Source organism: Rhinolophus sinicus, linkage group LG06, assembly GCF_036562045.2.
Source record: "Rhinolophus sinicus isolate RSC01 linkage group LG06, ASM3656204v1, whole genome shotgun sequence".
Classification (NCBI taxonomy): Eukaryota; Metazoa; Chordata; class Mammalia; order Chiroptera; family Rhinolophidae; genus Rhinolophus; species Rhinolophus sinicus.
The window spans coordinates 162432612-162456718 of record NC_133756.1 but is presented as its reverse complement, the minus strand read 5'-3'; the positions used below and the strand labels follow the sequence as shown (position 1 = coordinate 162456718).

The following is a 24107-nucleotide window of genomic DNA, read 5'->3' as shown; positions in this document are numbered from 1 at the left end:
GAGGCACACACAGCGGCCCGGACCCGGACCCAGCGATGCAGGGCAGGAGGGAAAAGGAGGGTGGACGAACTGGTGCAGGTGGCAGAACTCTCTGGAACTGCACCCTCCACCCTACAGATGCCAGAAGGAAGAGCCTCTTACCCTCATCTAAACCTCTGCACCAATCGAGGGGCATAGGGGGCAGCGGAGGAACACCACTTATGGACACCCCTCTTTTGTAGGTCTTCAGTGTCTGTTGTCTGTGTTTTCAGCGGCTCGCCTGCACCAACAGTCATTTTTAGATTCACACACAGATGCACGCGCCCTGCGGAACCGCTCACGCCCCAGGTCACATTCACCCACTAGAGCTTAAGTAAGGCCTCTGGCCATCACTGTCCCATTGCCTCAACATCGAGGACGTCAACTCCATCGCAAAGATCACTTCCCAAAAGCTAAACTGCACCTCAAAGATGTGAGAATAACATGCTATGAGAACGAAAGTGTTTATTGTACTGGATATAAGTACCCGGAATTTACAGAAAGAAAACACAAAGCTAAGCAGGTCCAATTTTGCTCAATTTTACCATTCACTAGTTTAGACGTTACATATAGATAAAAGCCAATTAGAAACTAGCTCAAAAGCAATCAAGACTACGGGCAGTGTACCTGTTAGCGTATTTTGTACGTGCTGGTCACAGCCAGTTCTCTTACTCACGAGTTCATACACTTTCTAACAACATTTAAATCAAAGCACTGAGCTGGCCGGCTGTGCTTCAGATTGCTACCCTACCTTGGGTGGCTCAAGCAGGAGTTCGTGGAAAGATCCAAGTCTTCCTCGGATGGCTTCTAGAACACTCTTGTTGACCGAACAAGCTGAATGACTCATGCCTGGTGGGCAGATCTCTATGTGGCCTTCAAATCTTGAAATAAAGCAAGTTAATTTTACTCACTACAATTTCAAAACAAATCACTCACAATGCTATCAGTGTGTAGATATATACACAATAGGTACACAAATATACAATGATTTTATCGACATTTCTGGAGGGAAAGGAAGCAGGTACAATAAAAACTCGAAGGGGCTAGGCCCACATGACCTGGAACCCAAAGGCCCGCAGCGTCAGGTGAGAAATTACATGCGAGTTCTTCCCGTTCCCTTAAACCTCCCATCTCCTTGTATGTGTTATACTAATAGCAGCTCTCTAACCAGAAAATCTGCAAAGCAAAAGGAGACGTGCTCCCTGAATGACAGGGCAGACCACACGGCCCACAATTCGTGATGTGAATAATAAGCGGGCCTGCCTCTGTTCCAGTTGTTCTTGTGTAATCAACGCTGTCTCCTAGTTAAAAGGCTTCAATTACTTCCACATAAAGCTCAACGTACACTCATTACTACTCACTCCTTATAGGAAGTTATGAGTGGAATGAGACTACCCAAAGCCTACTGGCTTGAGTGAGGACCTGGGCACAGGGGTTCTTAAAGCGGGGGCAGCACAGAGCCCACCCAAGAGGGGACAGAGGACATCGGGGGTGAGGTCTAAAAATGGGAGTATGCAGTTCAAATGAAAAGATCAGCCTGAAAATGGTGTGTCAACTGACCAGCAGTGCACACCGGGGGTTAGTAAGGCGGCCGCGGGAGCCGGACTGCCTGAGCCCACTGCTGGTCCTACTGTGGAGCGTGGGAGCAGCTGTAGGATGTCTCGCCAGGACTGCTGGGAGGGCCGTGCGAGTGCAGACAAGGAACTGAGAATGCTGCCTGGCACAGAGCCAACTCCTACCGTGTTTCCCCGAAAATAAGGCCTAACTGGAAATAAGGCCTAGCATGATTTTTCAGGAGGACATCCCCTGAACATAAGCCCTAATGTGCCTTTTGGAGCGAAAACTAATACAAGACCCGGTCCTATTTTCGGGGAAACATGGTAGACAGCGATTATTACAACCAGTACTCGAAAATATGCCACATGTGGAAGTGATTTCTAACTGTAAGAGCTAGGCGGAACAGCATTCAGAAACTTAATTACTGGAATGGGGGCAAAGGGAAAGGCCTTTTGCTTTGATTGTAGTGCTTTTTAATGTGTCGGGGTTTTAATTTATGTGGCCAAATATAGCTGTCTTCATTATAGCTTCCGCCTAGGGAACCACGCTGAAAAGTTCTTCACAATCCCATAATTCTGAGTATTTACATACTTCTCCTCTAGTATTTTTTAACTTAATTCATCTGGACTTTACTTTTATGTAAAACTGGTATAGACATATTTTTTTCCCAAGTGGTGAGTCACTGTTCAAGCCACACGTATAGAACAATCATCTTTGCCCACGTACATGAAAAACCATACCAACCCATATACTAAAATTCTTTAACCATTCATAGAAATTTGGTATCATAAACACCAGCATCACGCACTGTATTTATTGTATCAGTAATGCACTGTAACATGCAGGAGGCAACTTATCTCAATCATTGGTCTTGTTCAAAATTACTGCGCTAGCCTCACATTGTGATTCTTCCAAATATATGTAAGAATCTGCCAAATCCAAAACAAAACCATGCTGATGCTCCAAGGAGAACTTGATTAAGCTTAGACCTGAGCCTTGGAAAGGCACAAGAAGCGCTGGCTGCTTGTGCAGCAGCGGCCCACTCCTCCGCACTGCTCAGCAGCTCCGACCGATGCTTCACGGCACCTTTGTCTAGTCACAGGTTAAAGACACTCAGCTTGCTTACAGTTTGGGGTAATTATGAATGAAGCTGACACAAACGTTTACTTTACAGGTCTTTGCGTGACAGTTTTTATTTCACCTGGGTATCTAAGAGACTGCTATCTGCTTCACTTTATAAGAAACTGCCAAATGTTTTTAGAAAGTGGCCATGTGACTTTGCACTCCCAACGACAATGCCTGAGACTCTGTGACTTCCCAGCATTGCCAGCAGTGGCTGCTGTTTTGCTTTGGGTTAGCAATGCAGTGGGCTGAATGGGGGCTCCCCAAAATGTAAGCCCACATCCTAATCCCCAGTCTGTGAATGTGACCTTATTTGAAGATGTAATTGAGGATAGTCGGAGGTGAGATTATCCTGGATCAGCCAGGTGGACCCTAAATGTCATCCTAAGTGTCCTCATAAGAGAGACAGACACACAGCAGAAGAGGAGATGTGAAGGTGAAGCAGAGAAGTGGCCACAAGCCACGGAGAGCCAACAGCCACCAGGAAAGGGAAGAGCCAAGAATGAGTCTCCCGTTTCTGGCGAGACTGTAGCACTTTGATCGTGGACTTCTGGCTTTCAGACTGTGGGAGAATCCATTTTTGTCATTTTAAGCCACAGAGGGAAATTGTTATAGCAGCCACAGGAAACAAATACAAGTTCAAAAGGTGTGCAGCGGTATCTTGACATGGTTTTAACGTGAATTGCACTACTGACAAATGATTTGGGCCATCTTCTCATGTGTTTACTTGCTATACATGTTTTATTCTTGAAGTGTTTGCTCACATCTTTTGACCTTAAAAACTGGATTGCTTTTCTTGTTACTAAGTTTCAAGTGTTCTGTATATATCTGGCTAGAACTCCCTTCTCAGACATGTGCTTTGTGTCTATTTCCTGGCAGTCTGTGGCCTGCCTTACCATTTTCTTAATAGAGTCTTTCAGAGAGCAGATTTAACATTTTAGTGCAGTCTGTGCTGTCCACTTTTCCTCTATGGAATGGACTTTGGTGATGCAGCTGAGACATCTCAGCCTAATCCTAGGTCAGATTTTCTCCTAGAAAATAGTTTGGGCATTTCAAGTTAATTTTTGCCTAATGTGCAAGGTACGTATTGAGGTGCAATTGTTTGCAGCTGGAGGCTCCAGCACCAGTGGTGGAAGGATAGCCTTCCACCACTGAAAAGGCTATCCTTCCTCCGCTGACCCGCCTCCACACTTCTGTGAGCAGCACTGGCCGTGTGTGTACATCTACCTTGGACCCTGTCCAGTGACCTGTGTGCGTCCTTCCGCTAACGCCACACGGTCCTTGTGACTGGAGCTTTCAATCAGGTAGGGTCAGTACTCCTAATCTGTCTCTTTCAAAGTTGTTTTGGGAGCTGTATTTGCTTTGAATTCCATGCAAGTTTTAGTATTAGCTTGATTTCTACAAAAAATCCAGCTGGGATTTTAATGGGAATTACACTGAATCTCCAGATCAGTTGGGAAAGAATTACCATCTGCACAATATCGACCCTTCTAATCCATGAACACGGTACCTCTCCATGTATTTAGGTTGTCTTTGAGTCCATCAGTATTCAGTGGTTTTCAGCCTTCAACCCTGCACACGTTTTGATAGATTTATATCTAAGCATTTCCTTTTTTTCTTTTTTTTTCCCCTAGTATAATCCAGCAATCACCTTGGTATTTACCCAAGGGAATTGAAAATGATAAGTACTTTTAATTTTAAAGTAAATGGTACTTGGTGAGAATTCCAGATTCTAATGACTTGCTAGTAGTATAAAGAAATGTAACTAATTTTTGAATACCAACCTTATAGCCTGCAATCTTGTTAAATTTACTTGTTAGTTCCAAGAGTTTTTTTTGTGTTTTCTTTAGGATTTTCTATGAAGATGATCCTGAAATCCACGCATAGATTCAGTGGTCCACCTTCCTTCCAGTCTGGATGGCTTTTCCTTCGTGCCTTACTGTACCAGCTATGACCTCCAGCATGAGGTGGAATAGGTCAGGCGACGGGAAATACCCTCACTATGGTCCTTGATTTGAGGGGATATCATTTCAGTCTTGGACTATTAAGAATAATGTCTGCTATGGGTGTTTTTTCTTTTTAAAAAGGACTTTCTCAGTTTCCAGGTTCCTTCCTATTACTAATTTGCTGAGAGGTTTTAACATAAAGGAATACAATGAAGTGATCATATAATTTTTCTTTAGTCTGTTGATATGAGTTACACCAATTGGTTTTTATTAAGACTTTTTAAATTTTTTTATATATATATTTTTTAAATTTTTGTTAGGGAACAGTGTGTTTTTCCAGGACCCATCAGCTCCAAGTCAAGTCATTGTTTCAATCTAGTTGTGGAGGGCGCAGCTCACCGGCCCACGTGGGAATTGAACCAGTGACCTGGGTGTTATGAGCACTGCGCTCTAACCAACTAAGGCCACTGGCCGCCCCAAGACTTCATTTTTATCTAACAATTTTAGGATCACAGCAAAATGGAGGGGAAGGTACAGAGACTGCCCATGTCCCCTCTGTCCCCACACAGGCAGTCTCCCCCATTATCAGCACACAACACCCCCAGTGGCTCACTTGTTACAATCCATGAACCTACACTGTCACATCATAGTCACCCAAGTCTATCGTTCATACTATGGTTAACTCTTGGTGTTGGGTCCATCCTATGGGTTTGGACAAAGGTATCCATTATTAGGGTATCATACAGAATATTTCCACGGCTCTAAAAGTCCTCTTTTCTCTGCCTATTAATCTCCCCCTACCCCTGCCAACTATTGATCCTTTTTACTATCTCCATAGTTTTGCCTTTTCCAGATGCCATGCGGTGGGAATCATACAGTACGCTGCCTTTTCAGACTGGCTTCTTTCGCTTAGTAATTTCCATTTAAGGTTCCTCCATGACTCTAGAGCGCCTCCTTTCTTGTGCACTGAGTAATAACCCATCGTGGGACGTACCAGCTCACTTACCCATCACCTACTGAAGGACACCGTGGTTGCTTCCAAGCTTTGGCAGTTACGTGTCAAGCTGGTATAAACATCCACGTGCAGGCTTTTGTGTGGACATAAGTTTTCAGCTCCTCTGGGTAAATATCAAGGAGCACAACTGCTGGATGGGATGGTAAGAGCGTGCTTGGTTTTATAAGCAGCTGCCACACTGCCTTCCACAGAGGCTGCACCATTCTGCGTTCCCACCAGCAGCGACTGAGTTCCTTTGGCTCCACAATCCCACCAGCACTTGCGGTGTCAGGGTTCTGGATTTTGACTATTCTCGCTGATTGATTTTTGAAGGATGAATGGGTCTTGTATTCCCAAGATAAACCATACTTGGTCATGATACATCATCCCTTGAATATATTGCCAGATTTAATTTGCCAATATTTTCTTGAGGAATTTTGTACCTAACTTTTTCTGGAATCTTAGTTTTCTTTGCTGTAATATTTTTGTCTAGTTTCAAAGTCATGTTGGAAAGTGTTCTCTTCTATATCCTGGTAGAGTCCTTCCATGTTTGGTTGAATTCACCAATGAAGCTATACTGGACCTAGAGTTTTCTTTGTTGGTTTAAATATGAATTCAATTTCTTCAATAAATATGACTGTTAATGTTATCTATTCTTTTTGGGTGAGCTTTGGCAGTTTTATTCCTTTAAGGAAGTTGTCCATTTCATCTCTACTGTTCAATTTGTTTAATGAGTTGTTATATCCCTTCTTTCATTCCTGTTATTTATAATTTGTGTCTTTTCTACTTTTTTCTTAGTCAACTTGGCTAGAGATTGAATTTGATCTTTTCAAAGAAACGGCCTTTAGTTTCATTGATTTTATGTATTGTTTTTCTCTTCTGAATTTCTGATTTTCTGCTCTTAATTTTATTATTTCTTTCCTTCTGCTTGCACTGGGTTTAACTTACTCTTCCTTTACTAGCTTCTTAATGTGGGAGCTTAGATCATTAACAGAAGACTTTCTTCTCCTTTGTAATATAAACATCCATTGTAATAAATTTTCCCTCTACTGCTATTACTATATTCCAGAAATGTTGACATGTTCTGTTTCCATTATCAACTAGTTCAAAATATTTTTTCTCATTTCTCAACATTTCTTGACACTTCTGGTTATTTTTAAGTGTGTGGTTTCATTTCTAAATATCTGAAGATATTCCAGAAATCTTTTTTATTGATTTCTAGTTTAAACCCATTATAATCTGAATACACGCTTCATACGATTTATTATTATAATTTGTTAAGGTTTGTTTAACGGCTGAGAATCTGGTCTATCTTGGTAAAGGATCCATGTGACCTTGACAAAAATGTACATTCTGCGATTGCTAGGGGGAAGGTTCTGAAAGTGTCAGTTAGGTCAGGTGAATTGCCAGTGTTTTTCAAGTCTTCTATGTCCTTCCTGATTTTCTGCCTAAATGTATAACAATTTCTATTAGAATAGTTTTAGATTTACAGAAAAATCACAAAGATAATACAAACAGTTCCTGTATAACCCATACTGGATTTCCCCTATTCATGTCTCACAATAGTATAATACATTTGTCACAATTAATGAACCAACATTGATGCATAAAACCCATAAATCCATTTTGTATTCAGATTTCCTTAGTTTTCACCTGAAGTCCTTTCTCTGCTCCAGAATCCTATCCAAGATACCACATTATATCTACTTGTCACGTCGCCTTCGCTTCCTCTTAGCTGTGACAGTTACAGACTTTACTGCCAGGTATTTTGCAGAATGTCCCTCAATTGGGATTTGCCTTGAATTTTTCTCAGGATCACCGGTCTTTAAGAGGAAGACCACACAGGTGAAATGCCACCTTCATTACATCATGTCAAGGGTACATACTGTCTACACCATTTGTCGCTGGCTGCTGACTTTGATTGTCTGGCTGAGGAAGTGCTTGCCAGGCTCTGTCAAGTCACCCCTTTGATTATCTCTTTCCACGTGGTACGCTTCAGAAGGCAGTCATGACGTGCCATTTACACTGAAAGAGTATGAAATTCTGTACTTCCTCCTTGAGGAGAGAGTATTTACATAACTACTCGGCATTTTCTGCATGGAAGATCTGTCTCTTCTCCACCCCTTTATTTAGTCAATCATTTATTGACATCAGTATGGACTTATAAAAAAATACATTTTACACTTTGGGTTATACTATGATACTGCTTTACTTTACTGTGGAAATCAGTCCAGCCTTGGCCATAGGGGGCTCTTTCCGTCGGCTCCTGTCCCTGTCACACCCCCTTACTGTAGGTGGTTTAAGTACTTCCTTATTTTCTGTACCACGTGAAGCTCCAGACTCGCCCTGTACAATCCTTGCCCTAGTTGTAGATCCAGCCATTTCTCCAAGGAGCCCTGGCTCCTTTTATTGGAGAATGGTGTTAGAAATCCAGACCTGGGCATTCATACTTGTTCCTGATGGCACGTCGTTACTTCTAGGCCCTTGTAGCTCACAAAGCAAAGGTCTTTTTGGTTCGTCTCTCCACACTTCCACATGAATCATTTCCGAGGCCCCACGCTGATTCTTTCCTGCACTATGTCTGCGTTGGAAAGGACCCCAGTTCCTCAGTCTATGTTAAGAACGGTAATATGCACTAACTTACCCCTTTCTCCTTACTTCTTGAAGCTTGTTAAAATAATCTGGAATTTATTTGGTTTTCGACATTTGACTTATTTCAGTTATTCATTCTCAACATGTAACTTTGATAGTCATGTTCATTTCCACATCCCTCTCCATTTCATTTATCACCCCTTTTACCAACATATTTCCTGATCTTTAAGTTTTTCTTTCTAACTTATTTTTCTGTTTGCCTTTGGAAAAGTCCATCTGCCAAGTAATTTACCCCAGAAACAGAACACGGATGGAACACTGAGGTCTCACGTGCTTAGAAATGCCTTGTCTGCCCTCACACATCAACAAGATTTCAGGGCCACAATCCTGCCGTTTGTTTTTCAGTATTTATTTAGCTTTACAAATGAGATGCCTGGCAATCGGATTTGCTTCGCAGTTATCCCATTTTTTCTTACCCATATACTTTAAAGATTTACCCTTTATCCTTGGGATTCAGAAATCTCACCAGGATAAGGCTAAAATGTGAGTCGTTTTTTTAAAAAAATTTAAATCTTCCTTAGTATTTAAGAAACCTTTCTGGTCTGAGGAAAAATTCCTTCTGGTCAGACATTTCCTTCTATTATTTCTTTTATTGTTGTATCGTCTGTGTTTGCTCTGAGTTGTGCAACTCTGTTGTTTCCCTCTTCCGTGTGCAAAAGTGGACCCTTTTTCTCAGATGCACTCCTCTCTCAAGTCACTGCACCACTTCCTGTGCTTTGAAACCACTTTAGGAGATGGCGCGGTTGCCTTGCACACAGTAGCGCGGTCCCAGTCCTAACCCACGGGGTTAATACCCTAAGTTTTGGCTGCATCATTTAAAATGTAGTTCACCAGGGAAGACAGTCAAAATTCCAGACGCAATCCCCAAATTAAAATGTACTGGAAGCAGTAACGCCACAATGCCCTTCCCTTATCACTGGCCAAAGAATAAAGAAACCAGGAATAGAGGTCAGGAATTTGGGAAGCAGCAGTTGAGCAGACTATTCACTATTTCACTAGAAACCAAGAACCAGAAACCGTGGGTGGCAGAGGTCCCCACGCCGTCGGCAGACCCCTCCTGTCATCCTCTCTGTGCCCTCTGCTAGACTGGGTGGACCCAATAGTAAGCAAGAAAACACAAATTCCCATCTCGAAACCACACACTGCTGAAACGCTTACATACGCATATACGCCCCTCTTCAAATTCCCATTGGTAAGTAAATTAGTTAGTTAGCCCCGGACATAAAGTGTGAAGCATAACATGACAAACATTAAATGGCTGATCCAGGGGCACACACGTTTCTGATTCTGAAGCTCTTAGCATAAACTTTCCCCTAAGACCTCAAGCCACCTGTCCATCTATTTTAAAACAGCCTCATAAACTGCAGTGCCCTCACATGTGAAACCCCAAAAAGACAATGTGAAGCTTCAAATTAGCAGATCTAGGAAAGAACCACAAAACGGAAAGAGTCCTTGAATCGCCACCAACCAGGAACACCTATTTTCAATTTTCATAAGCAAGAAAGAAGCTTCTCATAACTACAGTATTGCCACGGGACATGAAAGAGTTTGGGGAATAAAATCAATAATGTAAACATTTTGTAGGGTGTCAGATGGGCACATGTCTTATTAGGGAGACCACTTCATGGACAGTGTAGATGCCTGATCACTGCACTGTACACCTGAAGCTGAATAGTATTACATGTCAACCATAATTTAATATATATATATACATAGTCACGGGATATGGAGTACAGCATAGGGAATTGTCAATGGATTGTAATAGATATATACAATGTCAGAGGGGCAATAGTTTGGGGGAGGGGGGTTACCCTTTGTGAGGGGTGAAATGTCTAACTATTACATTGTTTTGTACACCTGAAATAAAAAAATAAAAAAGAAAGAAGCTTCACGTGTGTGAGCCAGGAGACATGTTTTTGATTTATTACAGCACTTACTATAGTAGCATTTTGCCAATAAATAGTGTTCACCAAACCAGTTTTCAACTGCATCCCTATATATCACATTCAAGTAAAGATAACTGATGGTTTATATAGCAGAAAAAAGTTCAGCACCTGAAATTCAAGGGCATGATATTGTAGTTTATAACCAACGACTCAACTCTCAACTCAGCTTTTAAAAAAATCTAAAAAGCAAAACCCAAATGGTTCCTTTTGTAAGGTAAGAGGAAAGCTTACGTTGGTCGTCGTGTCTCAAGTAAAGTCAGCAATATCTGGATTGCACTGACGATGGCGGATTCATTTTTCTCCTTGTGAAAAATATTTGATAGAAGCTGCTCTATAATTTCTTGCCTAAGGAAACAAATCAATAGTCAAGGGTTAACAATAACATCATTTAACAGTAACAACTTCAGAGAAACAGGTCATGGTGCCAGTAAGACAAGTATTATACAAGCATTCAATGTCACTTGGGCTATTTGTTTCAACTTAACATTTATTCTTAATACATTTACTGAAGTAGGCAAGTGAGCCAGCTTATTATAATTCTCCCATTCTTCCATATGTATATTCCTACACCCTCCCCTCAGCAAACTCACCCGGGCCCTGCTTGTCTCTGCCAATCTTGTTGAGAACCAAAAATATTTCAAGACTTGACATCACCTCCCACTCAGACCAGGTGGTGGTGGTGGTGGTGGTGGTGGCAGAGGCTGGGGGGTGGGGTAATAAGACTTAGAACCCTTCGTCCCCACAAAAAAGGGGAATTTTTCAAAAAGGCTAATTAGAACCCATAAGTGTTTTCCCACAAGGCATTATGTATAATTAGAGACCTGAAACAGGTAAAAGAGAATATCAATTGTTGCATTTTAATCTATAATTAAAATGTGGTAGCAATGAAATGGATTTGACTGAACTATTGCCCAAAGAGGATTCCAAGCAGGCCCTTCCCATCACACCTCTCGAGCACATACGCAAGGTCACAGTTACTATAAAACGCCGGGGTAACCTGTGAGGTGAATCTATAAGGACACTGTCAAGGAAAGCTCTCGTTTCTTAGGATCTCAGTAATTTTCAGAATGCACGTGGATTAAGAAATGGAATCTCCTTTACAATGTGACATACAGCTGTCCCTCTTGCTCACCTGGCAGGGACGTGAGTCATCCCAAGGTAGGTGTGCTCACTGTATCCTAAGACCTGTCCCCTTGCCAGGCTAGGACCACAAGTAGAGAATCTTTTTCTATTTTGGGGGAGCAAATAAACCTGGCATCTAAACTAACTTCAGAGGATCCTCCTGCAAGGAGCTTTCAAGGACTCCCAGCCCAGCACTGTAATTGCTGGTGAGACCACTGCTACCTAAAGTACTGACACGGTAAGGTCACTCAACACATGGCAATCTGGAGCCTGCACACGAGGTCTCGGATGGCGCTCTGGAAAACAGACTGCTTCTTTACAGTAAACACGGACATTCTTCCAACAGCAGCCTCACCCCAGGAAGAGGGGTACCCACACAGCATCCAGCCTGACACGTCCCCCTTCCCACTCAAGCGTGGAGAGCACGACCAGCCTTTCACCAACACTGATATCTGAAGACAGTGGCTAACAAAGGTGCCCTTGCTATGTCATGATGGCGTCACATTCGAAGTCTCATATGTCCATTCTACCAACGGACAAAAACAACGTCATAATCAACAAACAGTGGCTGAGCCATATTCTGAGTCTTATCTAAATATACAAATATCACCAAATACAGAAGAACCATAAACTCAGGGACTGAGCTTATCTGACGGGATAAAAGGAATGCCTTCATATCCTTTAAATAATAAGGCATTTGTTTACAAGCGAGAGAAAATACATTCATTTTCACATTTAAAAAAAAAAGGAGTTCTTGGATGAGCATCCATGAAATTCGTGACAGGAGTTGTTTGCTGCACGAAGCCATCAGGGCAGGATCATTACCCAGGCCGTTGAGACAATGGCTCGCTTCTGTTTTGCTGTTTTTCATATGGGCAGTCAGAGGACTCACTTCCGTAAAACTTATTCGTTCAAACCTCAACTCATTCTAAGCTCATTAGTACCAAGAATTAAGAGCTGCATAGTCCAACCCTTTCTAAAACAGCTGCTTTTAAAGGTAGTTTTTTGTTTTTGTTTTTTAATTTTTACTGGGGAATACTGGGGAACAGTATGTTTTTCCAGGACCCATTAGCTCCACGTGAAGTCGTCTTTTTCAATCTAGGTGTGGAGGGCACAGCTCACTGGCCCATGTGGGGATCAAACCAGCGACTCTGGGGTTATGAGCACTGTGCTCTAACCACTGAACCAACCGGCCACCCTAAAGGCAATTTTTTAAACTTGAACTTGAAAATATCCCCCCAAGCCACTAAACTGAATCCAGCCAATGGGAGCCCAGCCTGCTTTGCAAGCAAAGGCTAATTACCGCCCACTTCCTTAGAGGTCGTCTGGTGCCCAACCTGGCCCTACCATCGTCTTTAACTTGAGCTCATTTCAAACTTTTCCTGAAGTGCTAACCTACACTTATATATATAGTGTACACACATACACACACACAAACATCCTGTGGGTTTTTTGGCATAATATAAAGAGTTAGGTAATCTGTACGCTATGTACTGCCAGTAGAGTGGCCTAACAATACTATATTTTTAGATAATAATTTATCACATCTATAAAAAGGCTATTATGATGAATAAAAGTTGACTAAGCTCACAGAAAGCAGCTTTTTGTCACGGTGTATTTTCTCTATCAACAGATACTACGAGAACCACCACAATGTGGGAGCATGTCTGACTGTTAAAGAGGTTGGTTCTCCTTGTCAAGAGTGTGGGAAGCACTGTGACAGAGTAAGTCTCCCCACTGCTAAGTGCAGTTAACGTTTAACTCGGTGACATCATGGGGTCCCTGAGTCATCAGGTCTGTGTATTTGAAGAATCCTATTCCAACTAATATTTAATGTTGTCAATTCTGAGCATATACCCATCTGCATCAAATTATGCTTGTCTGCTCCGGGACTAAAGACAGACTGAAACGTAACAGCTACCATGTTTCCCCGAAAATAAGACGCAGCCAGACAACAGCTCTAATGTGTCTTTTGGAGCAAAAAATAATGTAAGACCGGGTCGTATTTTACTATCACATAAAACTGAGTCTTATAATAAATAATAATATAATACTGGGTCTTATATTAATATTTGCTCCAAAAGACTCATTAGAGCTGACTGACCAGCTAGGTCTTATTTTCGGGGAAACACGGCAGTACGTCCAGGCTCCATTGGCTAGACACCCCCCATTTAGTTCAAGCAGAGGTGTATGAACAGAGACACTGAAGAGCTCAGTGCTTCCAACTCAGCAGTTTGACACTCGGGGTGAAGCTGCAATTTCCAAGACAGGAGCTACTCACCACCGGTGGCCACTGAACACAAAATGTAACTAGTCTGAGCTGGCCGGTCATAAATGTCCACTACACGCTGGGTCTCCAAATCTCTGTACAAAGAAGAGAATGTAGCGTACAGCTGACCCTCAGTACCAAGGGGCAATGGCCCCAGGACCCCTGCAGATACCAAATCCAGAGGGTTTTGTGTCGAGTATTTGCATATAACCTACATACATCCCCTCGTATCCTTTAAAGCTCGAAATTACTTATAATACCTAATCCGATGTGAACGCTACGTATGTAAAGAGTTGTTATACTGCACTGTTTAGAGAACAATGACAATGAGAACAGTCTGTCCATGTTCCGTACGCAGTATACGTCAGCAACACTGGGACACTTATCCCTGAATATTTCTGATCTGTGATCGGTTGAATCTGTGGATGCAGAATTCATGGATATGTATCTCATTAATAGCTTTTTAAAATAAACATATGCTGAAATGTTACTTTGAATCTACTAGATTAAATAAAATACATTATTAAAATTAATCTCACCAGTTTTTGCTCTCACGCGGCTACCAGAAAATGTAAGCGTACACGTGGCTTCTGTTACGCTTCTCTTGGACAGCACTGTCACGGACTGTATGAAACTGCTGATATTCAGTATTTTTTAACCTACTCAAATGGCCATTTTACATGCTGTGACCTAACGCTACTACAATTATTACCATCTGAACGTGAAAGGTCTTACATGTTATAAAAGCAGTGCATAAGCCATAATGCCAAGAACTTCTGACATGGGGCGGGTAAGATGGCATTTTACTTAGAAGCTGACGAGCTCTAGTTTTGCTACTTGAGAGAACTACTCATCTCCTTCTTCTACGTAATACAAACCGGGAAAACGCAACTTCACTTTGCAGAGGATACCTCGTCTCTAACTTGTTCCTTGCCTGAGTCACGCTTGCCAAGCAAATAATAGACACAAATGTTTATTTTAATAAAAGGGCCTTCCAGGTAGTGAAGCCAAAAAATGCAAAGGAGCCTCAACACACAGGAGGACTGAAAACAATCACTGACGAGAACAGCAGCAGCAGTAAACTGAAGCAAGACGCCACTGGTACTTAACAATGCTGACTATATGCACTGTCCAACTATTCATCCCAAGTGGGAAAATACCTGATTTTTTTTTTATTAAAATAACTTTCAGCTGTATGAATGCAGGTGAAATGTATGCCCATGCTTGACGGTAAATATTCTTTCTGAAACTATGTGAATCTAGAAAAACTAGTACACGGAGGTTGGCCATTCACCAATTGCAAAACAGCTCACCACCCTCACACTGTCTTCCCCCTAAATAAGAGATGGCTGCTCATTAAGGATTATCTAAAACTGAGGGCAGAAGCAGCACAAAGAAACGAAATACACACGACTGTACCCCTTCAAATTGGGTCTGGGCAGATGGCCCTTAGCCACAAAGATACGGTAAACCCTAAGAAGAGCTTTGGATAAAAATCGTTCACTAAAATAGGTCAAATTAGTTCATACATAAGACATTCTCCACCAAACACCCATGCAGGCGGTGAGTAGTTCTTAAGTGGCCAGCCCACTTACGATGGCTTTGCAGAATCCTAGTTTAAACTGTTGGAAAAGTTCAGTCTTCATGCAAATGTCATTTACTTACATTCGTCCCTGCAGGTCCCCACTGGGCATCACGAATGGCTGGCACCAGGTAAGCAGCTGTTCCTACCTTCTCACCCACCCAAAGGTGGTATTTTTCCAGAGATGCGATTCCCACAGGAGGAACACTTACCAACCACTCAATGGTAACACATCAAATAGCATCAACATGCAGAAAGAAGGAGAACAGAGTTTCAACATACTTCTCTAGCGTGGCAAGCAGAGGGTCTGGCTCTGTACTGTTCTGAATTTGTAACATCTGGTCTCTGCTCAGGCGAACAATTTCACACAGTGACTGTGATGCATTTGAATGCCGCTAAAGGAAAAAAGGAGAATTTTAACTACAAAACACGTCGGAGGTCAAATTTATAACACAAAGTTAGGGAGGAAACTGCGTAAGAAATAACACCAATTCACACTGGCCATAAGCTACGGTGAGTAAAACGTCAAGCTCAAAAGAAATAACATTTTGTAAAAAGCATGAGTATTTTATTCGGCCAGGCTTCTAAGCTTTTTACTTAACAATACTGCACAGTTACTATTTGTGGGGAGATGTAACAAAAGTTCTGGCAAAGAAAAACGTCTACAACTGAATACCGGAAAAATAGATCCCTAAAATAATATACTTTTAGCAGTACAGAAAGATACACTTCTTTGATGAACAGCTTTCTGGAGTATACCAATGGGTAAGAAATGGTACATCTTCTCCAAGTGTACAGTGTGTTTACCTTACGGAAAAGCACTAAAACCTCAGCGCCCATGTGACATGTGGCACCGAGCATAACCTGCAGAATTGGCAGAACACTGATATTCCAGCACAGATGACAATACACACCAGGAGATGAAAAGCCACTGTTTGGAATCAGGAGCCTAGCATCTCCTTAACAAGTAGAAATCGGACAGTATGATTTCAGCATGTAATGTATCACTTCTTACAGAACAGAAGTAGCAACTGTCCAAAGGGCAAGGTTAACTTTCTTGCAAGTCAAGTAGGGAAGGTGCTGACACCCTCAATGATTTGTCCTTCGCAGGGCTTGTCCTTTACCGATTTCTCCTGGACGCTGCAGACAGGCAGCAGACCCTGCTGAGCAGTCCAGTTCCGCTCTGATGACAAAAGCTAGTGATGAGCAGGCCTTGTCCACGGACGTGCTCCTGGTGAGGGGCGGGCCGCGCGCCTTTCATCACGCCAGCACCCCCTCCTCCAGCACCCGGCATATGGGCACCCGGCACGTGTCCTCATGTCAGCAGTACAACACTGCACTGTCCCAAGAGGAAGGACGGGGGGCAACAGCCCTGAAAGAGTTAACTCTTTCTTTCTCCCTCTTTCTCTTCTCTCTCCTTCTTTCCCTCCTTCCTACATTCCTTCTTTCCTCCCTCCCTTCCTTGTAGAAACACGTTTTAAATAAATACTCAGTAACATAAGTTTCTGAACGGACTGCAATGGAAGGGGAGGGCCTAGATCTACCTTCACACAAATTTGCCTTCATGAGAGAATGTCCTCTGGCTACCCTTCCTCCTGCGCACTGTCCCCCGTGGTGCTCACTCTCCCAGCTAACCTGTAACCGAGGGTGTATAACAAGCCCCCGCCCCGGGCCTCATGACAGACCCTGCATCTTCTTCAAACCAACTCCTTCACAGAGATCAGGTTGAACCTCATGGAACTGTCATGTCTGGAGGCAGAAATGGCTGAGTACTGGCAATTCCTCATGGCTTAGCCTGCCACTGAAGGTGGCAACAAGAGCAGCAGGAGAGAAGCGGGGTGATAGCCGCCTCTACAGAGCCACACCTTCCGATCCTGGAGACCCCATCCTGACAGATGAGCCCTCAGCACAGGGCTCAGTCTGCAAATTCCAAAGTCGTGTCCACCTGGCGCCAAGCCAATCTCCAGCACCTAAGACAGAGCCAAACCTGCCAGAGCACAAAGGCCTGGCTGGGAAGGACAACCGCCAAGAGCCCGTCCCGCTGGGGGCTCAGCGGGGTCAGCAGTGACCAAGACCTTGCTGTGCTGCCTGCGAAGCTTCAGACAGGGCAAGTAACAAATGCAGCGTGGCCTCAGCGCTTGGGCTAAAAATGGGTATAAAAGAAAAAAGAGGTGTGGACGGAGGAGAACTGCAACGAAGATAAGCAGATTCAGCATGAAATCCCAGCTCGAGAAAGGAGACAGCGCTAGAGCCAGGGCGAGCTGCTTTCCACGTCTGGACGTTTCTGGGTATCAGCAAAGTGCAGTGTTTTTAAAGTCTTTATGTTTAGAAAACTGTCTACTTTAAGAATGCCAGGTTGTTGCTGCTCTACCTGTCCTCTACCGTCACATCTCGTACAGTCATGCTCTGTGCCCAAACAAACACGGTTCCTTTTTAAAGCAATCAAGGTTATACAGTCATACGAGATAACTTACATCTTCTTCTTGCGATGGGTGAACTATTTCCACAAGCCTCTGGATAATTTTCTCCTCATTTAACCACTGTAAAACACATTGTAGAAGTAATCATAGCAATGAGTGGCTCCTGTTCGAGCCCCAATGAAGATTAACACACTTGGAAATATCCATCACATTTTAAGTAGAATGTTACAGGTTTCTCTGGACTTTGAACACTACAGGAAATTAGAAGTCCCCCAAGGAAAATGCCAGTGAATACATGATTTAACAGTAAGTAGCCAACCATACCAACTACCCCCCAACTTACAATACCCACATACAAAAATTCTATGCATCGGCTTCTTAGCCAAAGGGTAATTGTCAGAACTGAGCACTAAAAGGGCTTGTATTTGGTTACTGGGGATGGGGTGGAACTTCCACATTTTCTACAAGAGTATTCACTTTAATAAGAGCGCTTCAGAAAGACTGAGAAAAGCAATGTGTAGCATCAAGCCTCTGGGTTAAAACACATGATGAACTTGTAGATTGCAAAACCAAAACCACAGGAAACGTGGAGGCGCAGGGGGTAGGGGAGGGCACTACGGAAGCAGAGTTTATCTGCCCTGTCACATGCTAGCAAAGAGCTACTATTATGACAAGGGCCATCTCTTCTTCACCTACACATGAAACACTGCTGTGAATGAAAACATGAAGTGGATGAAAATAAGGAAGAACAAATGAAAACTCAGCTGGTATAAGATTAGTTCCATAAGGAACAGAAACACTAATAAACAAGGCGCTCACCACAGAGAAAGGGGACGGACAGAAAGACACACACACACACACACACACACACACACACACACACACACACCAGTTAAAGGAGGAGAGGGGAGGGGCTAGGTGGCAAGAAATCAAACCCTATTTGCTGAAGGCAGAGAGAGAGAAAGGAAAATACAAACAAAGCTATTAGGAGGGTACAGCCAAGGTCGAGACCCAAGTTCACAGTTTAAGAGCTGTTGTAAAATGTGCAGGGAATCACCCTCCCAGGGATCTTGTTAAATGCAGATTCTGACGCAGTAGGGCAGGGGTGAGAGGGCCCGAGTGCATGGATTTCTAATAAGCTCCCAGCTGATGCCTGGGACCACACTTTGAGTGGCAATGTCCTCAGAGGATGGTCACACCTGCATGGAAGGGGTGGGAGGAGGGTCCTGAGGGCACTCATCAGGCCCCATCCCTACTGCCTCCATAGCTGGTAACAAGCACTCACATTCCAACCCGCTTTTGGACTACCCCCCGACCCCACCGCGGGCCCCCAAATCCAAGGAAGTCATTTGGGAGTTTCTAGAGATCCTTCTCCAAGCTATTAACCACCTATTAACAACCTGCCTTTATTAACCATCTATCACTACATCTAAATTTCAACCCAGAAGTGACCAAAGGACTTCTAAGGAACCACACTGAATAATTTCCCCATAATAATCCAAACAGACAGATGACCCTCCCTCTGTCCTTCCCTGGAATCCTCAACCTCTCTTCACACGCCAAAACACGAAAAGGAACCAGCGTCGCTATGTAGGGACCTTCCACAGGCAGCTCCCAGGACATTCACTGACTGGTCCGCTCAGCTGGTCTCCTCAAAATGACCACGGTTCTCAGTGGACCTCTGCCTGGTTCTCCACGTTCAGCCCTGACCCTCGCCGGGACACACACACACCCCTGCCCACCTCAGCAGAGCACCCCTTTCCTGGGACAGCACCCGACAGACCCTCCTGTCTCACCTTCCGGGCCTTCAGGTCTTTAATTAAAATAAGCATTTTCAACGAAACTCATTTCCAGAGAAATGAGTAAGGTCTGAGGTTCGAGGCTAAGCATTACAGATGGAATGGACCGGGGAATGGTTCTGGAAGAAGACAGTGGAGAGAACGAAAGAGGAAGACACAGAAGACGAGAGGAGGAGGCACAGACCCGAGTCGGTGAGAAACCTCATTCCAGTTGCTCACACCTGCCTCTTCCCACCCGAATCCCATGCGCCTCAAGAGGCGCACGTATCCCAAACAGCCATCCCCCCCAAATTTAAAATCTGTGCCCTTTCCGAAGTGAACTGTCCTTATCCCATGCTCCGGTACCCACGAGAAGAAAGGTACTTCTGCAGCCCGAGTCCCTGGGAATCCCGACCCTCCTGTTCGGCTTCGGCGATAACCCTCCAGTGCGGCCATCTTCAAGAAGGAAGCCCCCCAGCACACTCAGAGGAGACTTACGGCTCCCAACCATCTTCCTTCCGCTCTTCCCACCTGACCAGCTTCGAGACAAACCTCAGCCCCCACCTTCCCGCCCCCCCTGCAAAACACGCCAGCAGAGGGAAAAGAAGCCCTCCCAAGGAAGGAGCCCAGGCACTCGGGATGGACACTCTGAAATCCTAAGCCTGCAACGTCTGGCTCTCCTCCTCTCTGGGAACAACCTTCTCCCCACCCTGCTCCCTGCCCCCCTCCCAGCCCCGTTTCCCAGACAACCTCCTACTACCACTCAAATCCCTGGGATCCCACCCCAGGCGGCTCCGAGCCGCCCCGCCCTCTCCCCCACCCCAGGCAACGCCAGCCATAATTCTACTCACATTCAGCACATCTTGCCTGGGCTGTGGAGGCTCGATGCACGTCAGCAGCCTGAGCAACAGATCCATGATAGCTGAAGTTCCTATGTGCTTTATAATAAGGTCGACAAAGTCACGTTTCTTCTTTAAGAAATCCACAATCTAGAGGAGAACAAACCAAAACTGAAAGGCATGTAACCTGGGAACTAGAAACTTCAGAATGCTTTCAATCCTGACCCCTCTAACTGCCCCGCTCCAAAATCCCACCTCCACTCAGTACAGGAATGGCAAAGGCTGAATCATAATAAGCTGTCAAGTTGGAAAGGCTGCTAATGGTTACAATATGCAAAAACCCTTAGGAAAACAAAAATCTCCCAAATTATCACACATTCCCCACTACAAACATACCGTTAACAGAATCTTTTATTTTTGCTCACTTTCACTATTAATTCTCAAAGAATGAGGATAAAATAATTTCATACCTTATGAAGAGCAAGAGAATATACCATTTCACAGTTTAGGAACAAAAAGCAAGTCCATTAGACTTTGCACTAAAATGCAGAATAAATATGCAAAATCCTAATCATACTCTAGGTAAGAGGGAAAAAACGTAAAACATAAAGATTTCTACATCAGTCAAAGTGACTAACTCACCTGCTACAGAAACATCTCATTTGGATTTGATTTCCGCAATTCACCTAATCAGACTCACGCAAGGAGAGTATGGGAGAGGCCGACAGTTACACAGAGGGACCGTGAGAGCGGCAATCAAGTTACAGCCGTCCACCTGAGTCCCTTCTGCGCAGGAAGAAGGGGGAGACTGTCCTGCCCCGCACACCCTTGCAGACCTTCCGTACGTGGGCACGACTCGTCTAGTCACAAGGCCCGGAAGCAGCAGGCCAGCGTGGCTGCTGCTCTAACACAGTCTCCCTGAAATCTCTCAACAGCCCGTGTCGTGGGGTTGCTTAACTCAGTTACAGATGAGGAAACCGAGGCCCAGACCGGGTAAGTATCTTGCCAGAAACTAAGAAGTGGCTGCCCTATAATTTAAACTTGAATGTATGTCCCCAAAGCCACGATGCTGCCATTATCCCACGTGAAGGAGTCTGATGGCCAGAGATGACAACTCACACTGCTCCACACCAGCAGGTGAAAACGCAGGATTAACCAGCACACGTTGCTTCTCCAGACAATGAAGTTAAATGTCGTAATGCAAACCTTTGACAAGTTATACGTAAATAATCCGCTCACAACTGAGTCACACAAGAGTTTTTAAAAGCAAAGGAGAGGAGGAGAGGAGGAAAAGTCACAGGTCACCGAAACACTGCGTAAGTCGGGGTAAGAGCATGGGACCTGCAGCCAGGGGCACAAATCGCAGCCAGTCAGTGCAGGGGACAGCACGGCAAGGACACGAGCTGTCCTGGACAGAGGACGACACTGCTGAGGTGCCTAAGCATCCCACCCTGAAGGCACCCTACCACTGGACTTCCTGCTCCACGAGCGAATAACTGTACCGGTGAAGCCAGCTCGCGTCTGACTTTTCCTCGTGATTTGCAGCTGCACTTCTCCTTACCTATACACCAAGTGATGGGAAACCTTTATTTCCTCTCAGAATTGTCTTTCCCCATCGCACAAAGAAAGAGCAAGGGCTACCGAGTCCACTCGTTCTCCTTCAAGGAGCGCTGAAGCCAGAAGCACAACGAGCAGCAGAGTGACGCCAGGGCCTTTCTCAGCATTTAACGGGCACGAGCCACCATCCTTACTCAGACGATGTGTCTGACCTTGAAGACCAATACGAATACTCAGAAAGCTCACGTGTATTCTCATGCATCACACTGACAACCAGGACCCACAAATTTGGGTTTCCCTAGCACGGGGTGAGGAGGAAAAGCACGAGGAAGGTGTAAGACCTGTTTCAACAATGGCTACAACCATCTGGAACTGACCAGTAACTTAGGCTGAGGGTTCCCGTAACAGTCAGCAGTACTGTTATTTCTCATCGGAAGGCAGGAGAGAGAAAGACAATCTGTATTAGAGTGGTCGTATCTGGGAGCTTTACCTAAGAAAAAAGAACCTCAATTCCGAGAGATTTCGGAAGGTAAACCTGCTCCATCAAGAACATGAGAATGACCTCAGCTTGCTAAAATAAAACATGCGCCCACTCCACTTTGGTACAGGGCAGACGCACTGGGCCGAAAATAGTGCCAGTCCCTCCACGTGTGCAGACGGCAAGGACGGGTCCTGGAGCCTCTTTCCCCCGAGGAGGAGGCCAGGCCCGACCAGTCTGACCACTCGCACCGTCATCACGCCCCTGCTCGCTGCGCTCCAGCAGGGCTGTTAGTTTGGACTTGGGCAGCAGAGGCTTGGCTCGCTGCTCAGTGTGTCCATAAGGGGATGGTCATATCCTGCTGGGCAGATCCTTTTCACACCAGTAACCAGTAGGGCGGCGAGTCTCACATTTCAGCACACACCCATCATCTGGAAGACCTGTACGAGTCCCAGCTTGCTGACCCACCCCGTGTCTGATTCTGTAAGTCTGGAGCAGGGCTTAAGGACTTGCATTTCTAACAAATTCTCAGGTGGGGATCATGCTGCCCTCCCATGACACATCCAACAGGTACCTGGGAAATGAATGACCCAAACACAGGCAGAGGAGGAGTAGAGGGAGAAGCGGGAAGGTGGAAGGGGAGGTATGGCTTTCTGACCAGCAGAGCTACACAGGTATACCTGCTACCCAGGTACATGAAAGTCGATACCCAACTGTCTCAAGCTAAACACTGACGTTTTTGAATGGAATCAAAATGGAAACGATCACCATTTGTATAAATCAATCATCAATTCCATTTACGAGAAAGCGTTTTGATCTAAGCTTCATCTGTCATCATTAGGGGGAAAGAAAGAAAACAGGCAGCTGTTCCTCTTCTACAGTCACTGCGACTCCACTCACACACTCCACTGCTCGGCGTGCACGGGGAGGCCGTCTCCACGAACAGAGACCAACATGCTCACGCTTCTGCTCAGCCTGAGAGGAAACCACAGTACACTAAAAAACAGGCCTCGTGAGGCTCGAAGAAAGGAGCATGTCAAGTCAGACCACATTCATTACTGTGTGACTCCACGTGAAGCCAGCGAGCAGTCAGAACGTTCCAGGTTGAACACATATTCTTTTACAGAAGCTGACGTCAGGCACAGAGAACACGGAAGCAACAAAGTGACTGGGGATCAACTCCGGGGGATGAGCAGCCCTAATACTTACCTTGTGGAAAACAATATTTACCTGTTCTGGTTTTCTGCTGATAAGAATACTTAGCACCTTGCTGAAGAAACTGGCAAGTAGTGGGTTCAAGGGGGAATCGTTTAGGAGGAAGCTATATAATTTCATTAGCAAGGATTCATCTTCTCCCAGTCTATCATTCATCTGGGAGACATCAGAAGTGAGCAACTCACAAGATATATTTGGATACCTAGAAGAACAGGATACTTACATCATCATCTGTATTAACAGTTTAATTACATAAAGTAAAACACAAATCAGAAAGGCTTCCTAAAAGTTTGTGGAAAAAATAACAAAATTATCTTCTGGGAATCAGAGAGTCATTTCAATCCATTCTTTCCAACCTCTAGATTAGAGTGAATGTTCTACTGTGTCTAAAATTGTTCCTGAACCAAGCTTTAATAGGCAAATGCTTTCCCCAACAAAACTCGAACACACCTAGGACTCAGGAGCCAGGGGGCCATGCTGCAGGCCATGGACTTCTCAGCAGAGGCGAGAGGGGCAGCGAAAGGCCTTGGGTGGCCGTCAGCAGCCTATCTGGCATGGAAGGTGACTCAGCTTGTGGACAACCATGGGGGGGCACTGGTTTCCAGGACACTG

At 44.5% G+C, this 24107-nt stretch overlaps 1 protein-coding gene across 21 annotated transcripts in view; it reads right to left on the bottom strand.

The window, feature by feature from the left end:
* Positions 1–24107, bottom strand: part of PPP6R3 (protein phosphatase 6 regulatory subunit 3) — a 128637-nt gene that overhangs the window by 43040 nt on the left and 61490 nt on the right. For 18 of the 21 annotated variants that reach the window (XM_019755615.2, XM_019755617.2, XM_019755619.2 and 15 more), the window contains 6 exons: positions 23511–23697; positions 20258–20395; positions 17683–17748; positions 15491–15603; positions 10467–10580; positions 770–899 (listed from right to left, as the gene is read on the bottom strand). In XM_019755615.2, coding sequence (XP_019611174.1) covers positions 770–899; positions 10467–10580; positions 15491–15603; positions 17683–17748; positions 20258–20395; positions 23511–23697 — 748 coding nt within the window. The remainder of the gene's footprint in view (positions 1–769; positions 900–10466; positions 10581–15490; positions 15604–17682; positions 17749–20257; positions 20396–23510; positions 23698–24107) is intronic. The other 3 variants (XM_074336844.1, XM_074336842.1, XM_074336843.1) reach the window with 1 other exon arrangement.